Raw genomic sequence first — 17,060 nt, forward strand, 5'->3', positions numbered from 1 at the left:
TGAAACCTACTTTTAAGGGTTCTCCTTAGGTCAAGCCCACCCAGGGTAATTTCCCTTTGATTAACTCAAGTCATCTAAGTAGATACTTTACACCTGCAAAATTTCTTTACTTGTGCTATGTAAAGTAACCAATCACAGATATGATATCTTCATCATATTTACAGGTCCTACTCACACTCAAAGGGGGGATAGATTTATACAGGACATGTACATCAGGGGGCAGCAATCATGGGCACCGTTTTAGAATTCCACCTACTATACTTCCTAGTGTGGTAGAAACCCTTCTCATCTCTCTAAATTCGTCGCTTTTGTTTGGAGTGTATATAATGTCTTGGTTTGGAGTGTGTCTGCATATCCACATGCTTTGGTAACCTCACTATTTAAAATACACTGTTGACTATCTAAAGATTTTTACACAAATAACTCCTCCTCATACTCTGATGAGAAAGTAGTGGCTCCCAAAATTTATTAGCCTTACTTTGTGTATGCTTAGAAAGGCAAAATTTAGACTGTTTAGAAACCAAATGCAAGTTCAGACTGCTGCAATTTGTAGCCTCTATCCTTCCATTTCTCCAGAATGTCTGAGTCCACATTTTTGTTCAATAAATAAATAATAGTGAACATAATCTGTTTTGGAGAGTACTGTAGCTCCTCACAGTCACTCGATTTCATTGTAGATACCTAAATTTGTTTGTTAGTAATAATATTGTATAGGAAAGAATAACACAAACTTCAGAGCAAAGCTAAGTTGAAATCTCAGCTCTCTGCTTACTTGCTATGAGACTTTGATCAAATTTACTTACTCTGCCCCAGTTTTCTCATCTGTAAAACAAATCATTCTTGTACTTGCTTCATCAGGTTGTAAAAGTTAAATAAGGTTAATATGAGTTCATAGTAGAGTGCCTGGCACATAGGAAGACTATACAAATGTTTGCTGTTACCATTGCTAACTAAATTCCTTCTGAGAGCTTTGTCCTAAAATTAGAATATAGAAGAGGATTCCAATATGTTTTTGTTTAGAAATTTTTAAGACCGGATCATTGAGTATACAAAACGTCTGTTCGATCCTTTTTTGTTGGTAGTTTTGGCTAGTTTTAGTAGTCGACACATACAGCCAGGCGCGGTGGCTCATGCCTGTAATCCCAGCACTTTGGGAGGCTGAGACAGGCGGAACACCTAAGGTCAGGAGTTCGAGACCAGCCCGGCCAACATGGCGAAACCCCGTCTCTACTAAAAATACAAAATTAGCCGGATGTGGTGGCACAAGCCTGTAATCCAAGCTATTCGGGAGGCTGAGGCAGGACAATCGCTTGAACCTGGGAAGCAAAGGTTGCAGTGAGCCAAGATCATGCCGTTGCACTCCAGCCTGGGCAAAAAGAGTGAAACTCTGTCTCAAAAAAAAAGAAAGTAATCAGCACATATGGAAAAATTTAGGAATGAACCACTGAACAAACCTAAGGCATCTCCAAATCAAAGGGTAGTAATGAATATGCAGGTTTTTCTTGGTGAAACAGGTTGGTGTGGTTTATATATTCTGTTCATATTACTTAGTGTTCTTAATCACTCTATAACTTAACATCTTAAGGCCCTAATATACAGAAATTTCATTTATCTCTGATATGAAGAGATCATGGAATACAAAGTCACCTTGGCACAGGATCTTATAATACCCAGTGGACTTAAATGTACAGAATTGGAAGGCAGAAGGCATGGGCTCCAATTCTGATATGGGCTGCACTCTATGATGAGACCTCAGGAGAATCATAATCACACAGTGAAGTGAAAATGAGGATGGGCTCCGGAGGCTTGACTTGGCAAGTCAGTCAACCTCCCTTAGCCTCAGTTTACTCATATATAAAATGGGTATACTAATATCTACCCTTTCTACTTTTTGGAGTTATTGTGAGCATCACAACAAATATTCCATTTTATTGTCACTATATATTCAGAAGGTATATCTGTCCCACTAGATTAATTTCACAGGGGCAAGCAAGGGCTGTGGCTTAAAAAAAAGAATTGTAGCCTGATTTGAAAAAAAAAAAAAAAAAAGTTGACATCCACCAAATATTTGTTGAACTGAGATGTTATTCACATGACAAAATATATGTGAAAGTGTGATACAACATTAAGCAATGTCATAAAATTAGCCAAGTATACTAGCAAGTGGCCACAGTGACCAAAGATGTGCTGATTAACAAAGAAGATTAAAGTAGCATAAAGAAATAAAATGTGGCCTTTTGAATATGACCTCAGACAATATAGTGATTTTGATGCATCAGCAAGTTCCAAGCCATCTGTGCCTTGATGTGCCAAGACAGCTTCTTGAGCAGCTTCCTCAGCATTATCTACATGTCACACTCAACATTAAAAGGCAAAACAAAATCAGCAAAAAGTTGGGAAATGAAACCATCTCACTACCAACAAAGCTATGTTGCTGCTGTTCAACTCTCTGGAGCTAGACAAGTGTAGGGATAGAATGATTCTATAATTTTAAAGCTCCTGTAATGTGATGAGTTACAAAGAAACCAGGAAAACTTAAGCAGGCATTGAAAACATAGTAGTGATATTGGTGATAGCACAGCTTCTAGCACATGGCAGAACTGTGGTTGACTGAGACATGTCAACCACAGACAGGCCAACTTTGAGGGTCACGTTTATTTCATAGTATCTAGCAGCAGAAACAGCTGAAGGAAAGCAGCTTGGCTAACAGATTGGTGCATATTCTTTAAGGAGCCATAGCTCAGAACTGTTCACCAGGCCCCACAAGCACATTCACAACATTTAGAACGAAGATGTGAAACATTCAAAAGGAGCATTACTGAAAATAAACAGCAAAAGTCAATTTTGGAAAGGATCAACTGGAAAATATTGCCCTGAAATAAAGAGTATTAAACTAACAGTGCTATAACAAGTTATTATGAATATAGCTTCCTAGTAAAACTATATAAGGCTTTATTTTTCTTTTGTTTTATATTAGGGAGAGTTTTGGGGTTTTGGGGAGTTTTTTTAGTATTTTAGGTTTGAGGGAGATTTTGCAAGAACAAAAGGAAAACTGAACTTAAAAGATGTTTTATTTAATACAGAAAATTGTATTTTTTATCTTTTACTTGTTTTTGAAAGGTAGCCAAAATCCAAACAAAGGACTGAGTTAATTTAGGGCAAAATAATAATATCATCAACTACTAGTTTTGAGCACAATATGCCAGGCACTGAGCTAGGTGTTTTACATGTATTATCTTATTTGTTACTCACATAATCCCTGTTAGAGAGAAAGCACTATTCCCATTTGCAGGTCAAGAAACTGAGACTCAGCGAGGTGAATTTATCCAAGTCACATTGCTAATAAGTGATAAAGACTTTATTCTAATCCCTGGTTCTTGCCACTCACCATGAAGGTCTAAAGGGAGTGAAAAGAGAAGACAGGATAATGATGAAAACATGATAGGACAGAAATGAGAGCCATCAAAGAAGGAAAGAAGAGAGTAGAAAAGGGAAAGGTAAAGAGGGAGACCAGGCATTAAGAAAGAGAAAGAATTCTTTAGACTGATTGGGTCCCTTAGAGTGGTAATGTTCTCAGTGACTGTGATCATTCCATATCATCTTAGCTGATGCTCTTTTGAGTCCTGTGGAACATCCTACCAGACAGGCCCACTTCCCACCTTATGTAGTACTTTCCAAGGGCTATTTCAAAGCAGAGGTTACACAAGAAATTTGCCACATGTCTTGACAGCTTCCAGGAGCTGGAAGGAAATCAGATTTGGATTATTTAAATTTAAATTTAAATGTATCCTCAATGTATGTGCTCTAACTGTATACTGGCTTTGCAAAAAAAAAAAATCTATAATTTCAATTCACAGGAAAGCAGATGGGATCTGTCATGGAGGGATAAAACACAAGAAACATGTCCAAATATAAGAAAAAACAACAGCTTTTTTCTTGTGCACCAATTTTATAGTACAAGTATCTGTCACTGTGTATACACAAGCTGTTATTCATTAAAAAAAAATATTTATTCAGCAAATACTGTGTGACTTGTATGTATTTAATGACCAGAGGGAGCCTAAAAAGTTGATACTATAATGAATAAATACCCACTTTAAAGGTGAGAAAACTGAGGCTCAGAATATTAAATAACCTGAGGACACTGGCTAATAAGTAGCAGAACCCAATAAGCAGCAGAGGTGATCTGTAGCAGCTGTGACCAGAGAAGAAATCTATGCTGTGATAAATAGTACAAGGAGAAAAATGGGGCAAAAAATGCAAGTATAACATTGTTTTAAAATGAAATGCAAAGTGCACGTAGCATGAAAAGGGAGGGAAGAAAGGTCTTGTAAATCTTTTGAGTAAAGAATGAAAATTACTGTATATACTTTATACTCTAAGGCTTAAATTAAGTTGGTTGTTTTTCTAATTTTCCCTTTTTATTTCTAATTTTGTGGGCTAAAATGACCCATTCAGCTCAGCCGTTGGAATTAATACTGTTTGTCCTGATGGTTTCTCTGAGTAATGCTAAGTTCCACACTGCAGGGTTACTGTCTCAATGAAAGGTGGGTGTGTTATTTGGTCATTTTTTTTCCTCTTGGAAGTTAATTGAGTCAACATTAACCATGGCCATGTAACCACAGAATGGGCAGTTTCTTAAAGGCTCATGGTTTGGATCTTTTCCTGCAAAAACTCCCACTTCTATAGTTATATTTAGTGTTCTAACTGCCTGAATAGCTGGCTTGCTATGGACCCATGTGTCAGGCCTGTTTGCAGCTGAGTTTGTCTGCTTCAGCGGAACCTCAGTGCCAAGAGTGTGTGGTTCCCAATGGACAGCCTGCCGAGTTCAGCCTCTCACTTCTTCTCCAGAAATCTCCCTCGGGTTAGCATTGCCGATTTGATGCCATATGGCCCTGCAGTTCTCAAAACTGTTTACTTGATGTTTACAATTTTTTTTAAATCTTGTCCATGTGCTTAACTCTGAAAGTAATGTAGTATCATCAACATGTGTGGTATGGACCTATCCTGATGACTGTTTGTATAGATGTGATTGAATTTTTTTAAGTACTGCGCCTGCACAAAAGCTAGTTTTTTTTTAATGTCAGTGCAGCTGTTCTTGCTTAAAAAGAAAAGAAAACCACAAACATTTTATCCTCTAAAACTTTTAAATTTTCAAAGACATAGGACATTTAAAGAGATGTAATGTTTCTGAAACTGGTATATAGTAGACTCCCTACTTCTATTCTCCTCTAACTTTTAAGAATTAAATACAGTTCCTGAGTTGAGATGTTGCATAGTTACATACAAACTTTTCAAACCAACATTTATGTTATTGCTCAACTCCTCCTAATCTTTGAAATGTTGAGTTATAATAGAAGCAGTAGCATTAGTAATAGAAACAAAAAGTAACTGTACATCTGTTCTCATGATCTCTTCCTAAGCTCAGTGAATTTTCCATGGACAAAGAGGCAGAGATGTCAAAAGGAAACAGTTGTGTTTTCCTGGGTTCATAGTAGCCCAACAAGTCATGGTAAATATTGTGTTTGCTCCTTATTTTATGCTGTAGCAACAATTCCACTTCCTATTACATAGGAAAACCTATTCTGCTGTTAAAAGAGGTCACTGAATGTATTTACTACAACATTAAAACCATTTTGTCCATGGAAATATTTTTTATTGTTCTGAGTCACTCTGGTTTGTGGAATTTTTACATGAGTTCCAGGACAAGGATGAGATGATATATTTATTTTACTTTGTATCCTCTTTAAATGTTTTTTGAATGCATGAATGTCAGGCTTGTTGTCAAAGTATTTCCATATTTTTATTACTTTAGAAGTAACTCTGCTCTATTTGTGTCTCTTAAACTCTTCACTGACAATTCACACTGTGTACTCAGCATGTTGTATTTTGGCAGAACTACCTGCTTTGCCCAGTGTGATGTGATCTCTTGTTCCCTTGTCCCCTATTCAAGTTATCTCATTGTGTGTCTTTACTATCCTAAAGGTTTTGCAGACCTTTGAAAATATTTAAATTGTTTTGTTGAGCTACTGGAAGGATTTGAATTAAATTGTGAGCTTCAATTTGTTATGCTTCACATTCATTTCTTATATTAAAGTAAGCCTCAATAGAAGTGTTCCTTAATTCAACCCAGAATATCTCTGTGCTTTAGACATGCCCTGGAATCATAGAAATTCCTGAAATTTATTTTCAGATATTCATTGGTTTGATTGTAATTGTTGAACTTGTTAATCACCTCTAAGGAGCTAGGTTTTAAGCGATGGGTAATCATATTAACTGTTTGAATATAACTAACACAGTTTAGATTTACAGAGAAGCAAAGGATGTTTTGACATTTTAGAAAATATTTGAATAGAAAACAGTGATTGTCCTATGGGTTGAGATTTCAAGTTACGAGTTATTGATATTCCTTCCATGTATTATACTGTGTGTGTGCAATTCTGACTAAATGACTGACATAAGATTTAAAATGGAATCTTCTATTTCTTGGCAAGGGTAGGATAATTGGGTGCTTTGCCTCCCACCTTCCTTTACTCATGTGCCTAACTAGTCAGCCTCCAACAGTGCCCTAACTGGTTAGTCTCCAATAGTGTGCTAACTGGTCAGACTCCAGCAATATCCTAACTAGTCAACCTCTAACAAATGCCCTAACTTGTCAGCCTCCAATGGTGCATTAACTGGTTGTACTCCAACAGTGTCTTAACTAGTCAGCCTCCAACTACTCAGCCTTTCTACAGAAAAAATGACACTATATTGACTCAGTCTTACACTAGAAAGGAACAAAATAAACAATTTTTAACAGATCATTTCTTCTCTTACAAATGATCATGACTGGTCATACATTATATATTCACAAGGATGAGTGTGTATATGAGTGTGGATGTGTGTGAGTGTGTGCATGAGAGCATGATTTAGTGTTTAGATGTTTGGGATGGTTTTTTCTTGTTAGGAAATTGTAGCATATTAATCTGAATCATTTTATTTTCAAACAGGTTGACATGATGAAAGAAGCATTAGAAAAACTTCAGCTCAATATAGTAGAGATGAAAGATGAAAATGCAACTTTAGATGGCGGAGACGTTTTATTCACAGGTATAGTTGTATTTATTTTTTCTATCCAAGAATATTTTTAATACTTGGCTTGTATTTACTTGTTTTATTATAGTTTTTTGTGTTTTTGAGACAGAGACTCACTGTCACCTAGGCCGGAGTGCAGTGGCACCATCTTGGCTCGCTGCAACCTCCGCCTCCTGGGTTCAAGTGATTCTCCTGCCTCAGCCTCCTGAGTAGTTGGGATTACAGATGTGTGCCACCATGCCCAGCTAATTTTTGTATTTCAGTAGAGATGGGATTTCACTATGTTGGTCAGGCTGGTCTCAAACTCCTGACCTCAGGTGATCCGCACACCTCAGCCTCCCAAAATACTGGGATTACTGTCATAAGTCACCGTGCCCGGCCTATTGTAGTAGTTTTAATTACCAAAGTAATAGATGCTAAATGGAGGGAAATTGGAAAATACAGAAAAACACAATAAGAAAAAAATGACCTTCTATTCAAATATAATCACTTTAGTATTTAGTATATATGTCCTTTTAGTACTTCGTATATATATATATTTGCATATTTTTACAAGAACATTATTGGTATGTACATCACCACTTTGTATCTTGCTTCTACTTTATTCTTCTACAACATGAATTTATAAGTTGCATAGTTTTCCATTGTGTTACTGTATGTCTGGTTTGTATTTAAAGGATTCTTAAGATTAGTGTCATTTACAGATAATTTTCTTTCCAGATGGCAAGGTGGATTTAAATAATTTCTATGCAAATCGACTTGGCTTAATGCCAGATGGATAATAGCAGAACTCAACAAAATATGAACAGCTAATATTATTATTGATCTAACTGGAGTCAGTTTTTACAATGTGTAATGTGGCTACTAAAGAAACAGTAATTTTAGCATTTAACCTTTTCAACTCATTTATCATATAATTAGTGTTGTATAAAATCATGTGTAAAATCTGGGTCCCCAAATTCATTCTGGTTATACTGATGAGCAAGATAATCAATAGTAATTTTAATTTATAGTGAGAGTTTATTTTCCCAGACATGTCAGAGAATACATTTCACCAATGTAGCCCTGACAGCAAAGGCTGGTCCTCAGGGACTTGGGAATGTGGCCCCAAGTGGCCCACTGAAAGCGTGAAGCTTCTTGGAAGTCTAATATTTTGGCTGATGTTAATTTTATGTTGAATCTCATATATATGTATAGTCAAGATATAGCCATTTTTGTTTTAATATCAAAATAATGTTTTGCATTACCTACTTTGGACATAATTAATGTTCCTGAAGAAGGAATAGTGTTTATTCTGTGACGTTTAAGTAGTTCTTTGCTAAGTGTCACATACTGTCGCTATGGGTGGGGCCACCACGTTGCCAGCTCTGGGGGCGCCATTCTTGTTAGGGATTGTGTGAATAGTATGCCCTGGAGTTGTGTACTGCACCTGTGCTGCCACTGTCACATGCAGTGGTCCGTCTCTGGGGTTTGGTTTGCATGCCCATTGAACCCTAAGAACACAGAACAAGGAGTCAAGAAGGCCTACGCTGCATTCTTAGCTCTGGGTGTGCCCAAGCAGACTCAGGCATTCTTTGAATCTGCCTAGTAAGTTCCCCTTAGAATATTCTTTGTGTCTCCCATTGATGGCACTTTCATTCTTTTTGACAGTACAGAACAACAGTCTGTTTCTCTAACAAAAAATAGACTTTTGTGAAGAGTTAGATGTGTAAATCATACTTCCTTACAATATAACTCTTTTTTATCAGAACATAGCCATGCAATGAATAACTTATTGTAAGCAGGTACTGTTAACTTTTGAAATATGGCTTAACCAAGCTATGTTCACAACCATTTATTTTAGCAGCTGAGCCAGAAAGACCCCCTAAAATCTCCTCAGTGTGAAAGTGCAACTTACACTAGGAGTCTCTTCTTTTGGTCAAAGGTCTTTCCCTAGCATCTCAAGCCTAGTAGTTTTGACCTATCTTCAAAGTAGGTACTAAGCATTTAGGCTTGCCTTTGATACTACCTGTAGACTTTTTTTATTTGTTATATTCAATACTTAAGTTAATGTGTTAATAGTTACTTTGTTCAAAACTGAGATGATGTTGGGATATCTTTACCTCCTTGGCACTCCATTCACACCTAATGTGTGTCCCTGCCTTCTGTTTTCTGCTTGTCACTTTTCTTCATCTCTTTTATTTTATTGTGGTTAAACACACATAACATTTGCAATTTTAACCATTATTAAGTGTACAATTCAAGTGACATTAATTACATTCATAATGTTATACAACTATTACCACTCAATTTTTGGATTAGGAAGAGTTAGATAAGAAATAAGGTCTGTAACATTTTCTATGTGCTCTATGTCCTCTTTTCTCTGTAATTCAAAGCCTCATTAATAATTTATCAGGAAATGGACAGAAGGAAAGCTGCTTTCCAAATCCTGTTCCTGCTGGGAAATCTGTCAGTCAGGCAAGCAGCTACTGGCAAAAATTGTTTCAATCCCATTTCTCTTAAATAGACAGCAACTTACCTCTACTTTTATTTATTTTTATGAAATATAGAGTACATTAAAAAAGAGTTATAAAATGTTTATGTACAGCTTAAAGATCAATAATAAAATGAACACCTGGGTGTCTACCTCCTGACTTAAGAAATAGAACATTGCCAGGACCATAGACACCCCTGTGGGGTCCCCAGTCACAACCAGCCTCTCCCCCGGCCTCAAGTAACCACTGTCTTGAATTTTGTGTTAATTATTGCTTTGTTGTTCTTTGAGTTTTGCCTCCATGCATGTATTCCTAAAGTGTATGTTGTTTTAGTTTTGTTTGTCTTGTAGTTTTATAAAGCTACAAGATACCTTTATTAGAGTCACATCATGTGAACTCTTAGGTGATTTTTCTACTTTTGATCTAAGTTGATGTGTGTAGCTGTAGTTCATTTTCAATGTTGTGTAGTTCTCTGTGATAAGAATACACAATGATGTATGTATTAATTTTACTACTGATGTGTTTTTGGATGTTTTCCAGTTTTTGTGGATTATCTTCTGTGTTTCTATGTACATTCTTGTGTGTGTCTCCTGGGAACATATACAAGAGTTTCTCTAAATAAACACTTGGAAATGAATTTCAGGTGATAGAGTAAACTCTTTTTTGTGTCACTGAAATGATTATATGGTTTTCTTTAATCTGTTGATGTAGTTAATTTCATTAATTCATTTTCTGATATTTGACCAGTCTTGCAACCCCGGCATGAAATCAAATTTGATCATGATGTATTCTCTTTTTAACACAGTGTTGAATTTAGTTCGATAGTATTTTGTTATGACTATTATTTTTGTGGCCTATAATTTATATTTCTTGTTATCCCTGTCTGGTTTTGATAAAAGAGTTACATTAGCCTCATAGAATGTATTAGGGAATATTTCCTCTTTTTCTATTCTCTGAAATCAGTACTATTTGAATTATATATTCCTTAAACTTTGGAAACAGGCTCTTGTGCCTTCTTTATGGAGAAATTTAAAACTGATTTAGTTGATTAATGATTATGTGACAATTTAGATTTTCCTGAGTCAGTTTTGATGCGTTCCATTTTCTAAGATTTTATCTATTTTAAGTTTTCAATATGTTGGGTATAAAGTTATTTATATTTTCTAATATCTGTTTAAGCTTCACAGCAACTATAGCTATACTATCTTTTCATTGGTAATGTTAATTTATGCCTTCTTTCTTTGTTTGCCAGAGGTTTGTTAATTTTATTAATCTTTCCTAAGGACCAACTATTGGCTTGGTTGAACTCTTTCTCTTGAATGTTTCTTTTCTGTTTCTGTATTTCCTTCCTTCACATTTCTTTCTTTTTACTCTGTTCTCTTTTTTTCTACATCTCAAGTTGGAATTTTATCTCATTAATTTTAGCCTTTCATCTTCTCTAATGTAAGCTTTTAAGGCTATGTAACTTGGCCTCCAAGTACTACTTTAGCAGACTCCTTATTTTGATATGGATATTTCTGTTATCATTTAGTTTTTTAAAATGTTTTCTAATTTCCACTGTGATTTAATCTTTGATTCATTCAAAGGTAATGATTTTTTTTTTAAAAACTTATTGGTTATTATTGCAAGTTGGTGGAACACTAACTCATAACTCTAATAATTTATATGTAAAAGAAAAACTCAAGCATTTAGCTTTTCTTTCCTTTATGAATTTTATTTCAAGTAGACCAAACACTTGAGGAGAGATTTTCTTTTTAGGGTTGCAGCCAGTAAATGCAGATTCCTGATAAAAATAATGGATCTGTGCAATGATCAACAAATGATATTAAAACTGCTATATGAAAGCTTGACAGGAAACTTTATAATGAGGGAATCAGGCTGATGCCACTTGAACCCACAGTAGTCCTATTAAAAAATATATGAATGAGCATCTAATTAACCATCTATATGAAACTGCCTGCTTACTGAAAATACAAAGGATAAAGGAAAAAATTTAAATGCTAAGTTATAAGAGGAAGCAACCAGTCAAAGCAAGAATGTAGGACAGTCAGTAGGAAAAATGGCCTGGTTTCTCCTATAAATGACTGAGACAGGAAGGGGAAAAACAAAAATGTAAATTGGCATAGAAGAAAATGACACAAAAGACATCAAAAAAATTTAGATGTCCATTTCAGTATTTTAGTTGTTTCCATCAGGAAGATTATTTAGGAGATCTCATCCAACGTACTGCCAGAGACAGAAGTCCAACCTACTTTGAAGAGATAAGCAGCATCCTTCTCTTTGTACTTTCCCATCACATCTTAGCCTTTTTTTTCTTTTTTTCAATCAGCCCGCATCACGCTCTGAACACCTAAGTCTTTTAAAATGGAAATGGTATGCATGCCACCCTATAAATTTGTTATATACATAAATGTGGAAATATTCATCCTCCCTTTGTTTCTTGGAAAAGAATTCCACATGAAATGTGAGAAAACATATTCAGAGAGAAATCAGTATTTTTTTGCCTCAGAGTATTATGTTTTTCTTAAAAGATTTTCTTAAAAGTTATAAATAAATTAATTTATAAACCTATTTTTATCTTGAAAGAATTGAGGAAACTTGGTATTTTTTCATTGTAGCTGACTATTTAATAAAGTGCACAATACTTTTTTCAAGTAAAATACCTCTCCTTGAGTTAAATTTTGATCTTTATATAGTGAGTTTTCTTAAAGGACAACACAATCATACCATTACCCAAAAAACTGTCAGTGTGCCACAAAAGATTCCTTTGTCTGCCAACAACATAAGCCCTTGGATGTTGTCATAACATCACCTGATCTATGTCATTTGCCCCTTTAATAAGGACATTATAAAGATTAAAGTTATAATATTTATAAAATCTATCAAGCACTTCCTTCTGCATGGCTACTCTTCTTATACTTTACCATAATACTCTGAGGCAAAAAGATACTAATTTCTCTTTGACTATCTTTTCCACATATTATGTGGAATTTCAATAAATAAAGGGAAGATGAGAATTCCCACATTTATGTATTGCCTAACTCCATACTATAATTATTTGCCTATAACTAAGAGACCATTTTTATCTAGTGTTTTGCCTTCTGAGTAGAAAAACTGCTGAATTTCAGAAAAGTCAAATAAGAAGGAAGTTTCATCCTGCAGAAATTTTGTACTTTGTACATAGGTATCTTTTGATATTTTGATTTCAAATATATGGATGTGTAGTTTCAAAGACACGGCTCTCAAGAGGTTGGACCTGAAGACCAGTCAGCACTGAACTCACTTTCCCCAGATTGTTTCCTCAGGCCTCACGTGATCATTTTATAAGAAAAGAATCCGAATTTATCAACAATGTCTAGTACTGTTCTTTTAGTGAAAAAAAAAAAGGTAGTATAATAAATTCTCACTTAACAATGTTGATAGGTTTGTGGAAACTGTGACTTTTAAGCGAAGTGACATATAACAAAACCATTTTTACCGTAGGCTAATATAAACAAGAGTTAAGTTCCTCTGGCATATTTCTAGTCACAAAAATATCACCCAGCTTCTAAATCAAAACCCAAAACACTTATAATATTAAGCATTGAAATAAATGTCAGCCATATGCACATTTTTTTTAATTAATAAAAACAAGATAATTGCCCAATTTTTGGCCAATTACTGAGTGACAGCAGTTGTAGTGGTGGTGGGTTAAATCAGGGAATAAATGTTTGCAAAGCTAAAACTGTAAGGAGCCCCGCCTCCCACCATACAGCTCAAAACAATCACAAATACGGTGGGCTCATTGAGCACTTTCCTACAACATCGTTTATTGTTGTACATTTGTATGATTATTGGATACTTTATTACAATCATTTGTATCCATTCATTTTCTAACGCACTTCTTCCAGTTCAGGGTCATCGAGGGTGGCTGGAGGGTATCCTGGAAGCTCAGGGTGCAAGGCGGCAACCCGCCCTGGACAGGATACCGTCCCATCACAGCACACTCACCCCCACACACCCACACTTGCTCAGACTGGGACCCTGTAAACATGAAAATTCACCTGCTGTGCATAGCTCTGGGATGTGGGAGGAAACCCATGCAGGCCTAGAGAGAATGTACAAACTCCCTACAGACCATGGCCCCAGCTCAGAATCGATTTTTTCTTTTTCCTCATCAAAGTTGAGCAAAATGATATTATTTGAGGAACTGTTTTACTGTTAAATTGTCATTGCTATTACTTAATTTCTGATCAGAGATTATCAATGTGTTTATTATTGCCTAAATAAAAATTTCATTCCTATTGTGGTAAAATATACATAAAATTTACCATTTTAATCATTTTTAAGTGTACAGTTGAGAGGCATGAACATTTACAGTGTTAGGCAACCATCACCACCAGGCATCTCCAGAACTTTTTCATCTTCCCAAACTGAAACTTCCTATCCATTAAACAATAACTCCCCATTTACCCTTCCCCATGGCTCCTGGAAACCACCATCCTGCTTTCTGCCCTTTTGAATTTGAAAACCTTTATTCTTAAGGGCAGTAGTTTGAAATCATTTTTTGTAGTCTCTTTAGTGAAGCTGTCCTCTGTGGTAAGAGAGAACTGTGTGATGCTTTAAGGTTATTATTTATAGATAAAAGAAATGATGTACAGTCACTGGTGCCACCCACTCACTGTGTTCCATGACATCTATTATAGGCAGAGAATTTTTTGTGGGCCTTTCCAAAAGGACAAATCAACGAGGTGCTGAAATCTTGGCTGATACTTTTAAGGTAGGTAAAAGGTAGTTTATGCCTGGCACAAAGTAATTACTTAATAAATAATCATAGAACCATTGAATCAATGTCATGAGTAATGGTGTTTACGCTTCACTGGCTTTGTACAATAATTCGTAATATTTGTACATTTACTAGAAGTTTTAGAAGCTATAAAATTCAAATTCCTCAATAATTCAGCTTCACTGGGCTACCACAAGAACAACAAAGTTAGCATGGGCATCTTCTGTCTTCCCCCAGTGTATAATTATACAACCACCTGGCAGATGTTCCTGGAACAATCAACAACTTAAAAAAAAAATCTGGAAGGCCGGGCGTGATGGCTCACACCTGTAATCCCAGCACTTTGGGAGGCCAAGGCAGGAGGATTGCGTGAGCCCAGGAGTTCCAAATGAGCCTGGGCAACATGGTGAGACCCTGTCTCTAAAAAAAAAAAAAAAAAACCTGGAAACCCAATTGACTCTGTTATGAAATACAGATTTTTTTAGATTGAAATCAGGGGTCACCTGTGCTTGAGTGCCTTCTGTGTGCTGGAAACTGTGCTAGGTGTTGCACATACATCCTCTTAAGGTCCCTTTACTCTATTGATTATTAATAGATTGGCTCTCTACACTGCATAGGAAGGGATATAACTCTCAAGATGCTCCGTTCCCCATGAGGATGTGAGTCTCCAGCTGAGCCACTGTTTACACAGGGTATTCAAATACACCCTCCCAGAGTAGCCCACTCCATAGATCAAATAGCCAGCAAAGATGTTGCAGCAATCACACATCTGGTGACTCTGCTGTCTTCTTAGAAGCAGTCTTCGTTTAACTAGCAATATCCAAACCTGTGGGTCCCAGTTTTTCTTCCAAATATTCAAGGTCCCTGTCAGCCTTCAAGGAGTAGGTGTATTTCAGGGAGGTTTTTAATCAGTTTTAGAATTATTCTACAATACTAAACTGCTTGTTTTTCTATTGTCCACGTAGGACTATGCAGTCTCCACAGTGCCGGTGGCAGATGGGTTGCATTTGAAGAGTTTCTGCAGCATGGCTGGGCCTAACCTGATCGCAATTGGGTCTAGTGAATCTGCGCAGAAGGCCCTTAAGGTAAATACAAAACTGTGCTCCTTCTAAATGTAGTGGGGATGCCTGCCACAGGGTTTTTCACATTCTCTCTGCTGGGGGAGTAACAAGCAGGGTTGGCAGGGAGAGAACAGGCAGGTATTTGAGCTTCTGTGATGTGCACTATTGTGACCTCACATTCATTAGAAGCCAGGAACGCCTAAGTGTAGGAAGAACTCTTCACTGGTGAACTGTTTTTAGTTACACACCAGATTTCCTAAAAAAGGCCATGATTCAAAATAATAAACACCAAACTCATCAACATTATCCCTCAGGGGAAAGGAGGGCATGCCACCAGCTAGAGCTCCTTGTAATGTTTTCTCACTTAAGTTGGAGAGTTGGTACACAGGGTTTGTTATATTATTCTTATCCTTTTGTTGCATCTGGACTATTTCATAATAATCTTTTAGAAAGCCATGATTCAGAAGTACCTAAAAAGCTTAACTTCTTCATTTGCATTTGGAATAATAACATTTTAAGACCGGAAATTTCCTCATTTTATAGATAGTAGACTTGCCAGAAGAAAATTAGACTTGCCCAGGTCACACAGCTAAATCAAGAGTGGAAGTCATTGATAAAGTAGATCACCTTCTGTTGTTACAGTGCAGTGCTTTCCCTTTCCTTCTCTGTAACTTCAACCCCATGAGATGATCTGGACACCCAATAAGGATAAAGACTGTGTCTGTTTTGCTCATCATTATGCTCCTTTGCACTTGGCCCACAGTGGGCCCTTCGTAAATGTCTGATGAAGGGATGAATAAATGAATGAGAGAGGTGGTATTATCTCCATTTTGCAGATGAGAAAACTAGATCAAGTGACTCACCCCAAGTCATAGTGCTAATACTAAATGGTGGGTCAGGACTGCAGCCCCTTCCTCTTAGCTGGTCCTGCACACCAGCATGCATGACTTATTAAAGGGCCAAAGCCAGAAGTTCCTCTTAGTCACAGACAGCAAATCTGTGGGCCCTGAGGCTCTTTCAGGTCTTTTCTCTTCTACCTCAGTGCCAAGTGTGGTGGTTTGGCTGGGAAGCAATCGTTTCCTTGAGCTAAATTTCCCCTCTGTATTATCTGCCACTCTTTCAGCTAGCTCACCTGGCCTTTCTTCCACCTCTTCCCAAACTGTATCTTTGATTCTGTTTCTAAGGCTTTTATTAATTGTTGCTGAACAATCTGTCTCAGAATTTGATTTGTATCATGGTGGCTTTTGTTCATTTACTTTAGAGAATGTCTTTTGTTCTGCTCGATCTGGAAATTCCTGTCAACTTCTTGCATATAAAAAAAGCTGGTGTCTTGAAAGAAAACATTTGATAAATGGTGTCACTCAGGAGGTCTAGGAAGATTATTTTTCTCCTTAGGGACTGTGGTATCTATCTATCTGTGGTAGCTAGGCTGGTCTGCATATGTCTGAGATCGATTATAAGATGAGAGGGTTTAAGCTGGTCTATACCATGCATTTGTGTGTATTAGCAGAAAGAACAACTTCTGGGTGGATCAGCTAGAAAAAGTGGCCCCTTCTGCCATTTTGGGTAGACTAGGTCCCTAACTCAAATCGTTTGGTCCCTACCTCAATAGGTCTGTAACTCAAATAGTCTAGAGAGACTAACACATAACAAAATAAAAGGTAATCAAATATGACTAATTAG

The 17,060-nt window shown here is 36.5% G+C and overlaps 1 protein-coding gene across 6 annotated transcripts in view; it reads left to right on the forward strand.

Moving 5' to 3' along the window:
- The window catches only part of DDAH1 (dimethylarginine dimethylaminohydrolase 1), a 266,430-nt gene that overhangs the window by 219,138 nt on the left and 30,232 nt on the right, over positions 1 to 17,060 (forward strand). For all 6 annotated transcript variants that reach the window (XM_063718593.1, XM_063718601.1, XM_063718596.1 and 3 more), the window contains 3 exons: positions 6,993 to 7,092; positions 14,237 to 14,310; positions 15,282 to 15,401. In XM_063718593.1, coding sequence (XP_063574663.1) covers positions 6,993 to 7,092; positions 14,237 to 14,310; positions 15,282 to 15,401 — 294 coding nt within the window. The remainder of the gene's footprint in view (positions 1 to 6,992; positions 7,093 to 14,236; positions 14,311 to 15,281; positions 15,402 to 17,060) is intronic.

Source organism: Pongo abelii, chromosome 1 (assembly GCF_028885655.2).
Source record: "Pongo abelii isolate AG06213 chromosome 1, NHGRI_mPonAbe1-v2.0_pri, whole genome shotgun sequence".
NCBI classification, from domain to species: Eukaryota; Metazoa; Chordata; class Mammalia; order Primates; family Hominidae; genus Pongo; species Pongo abelii.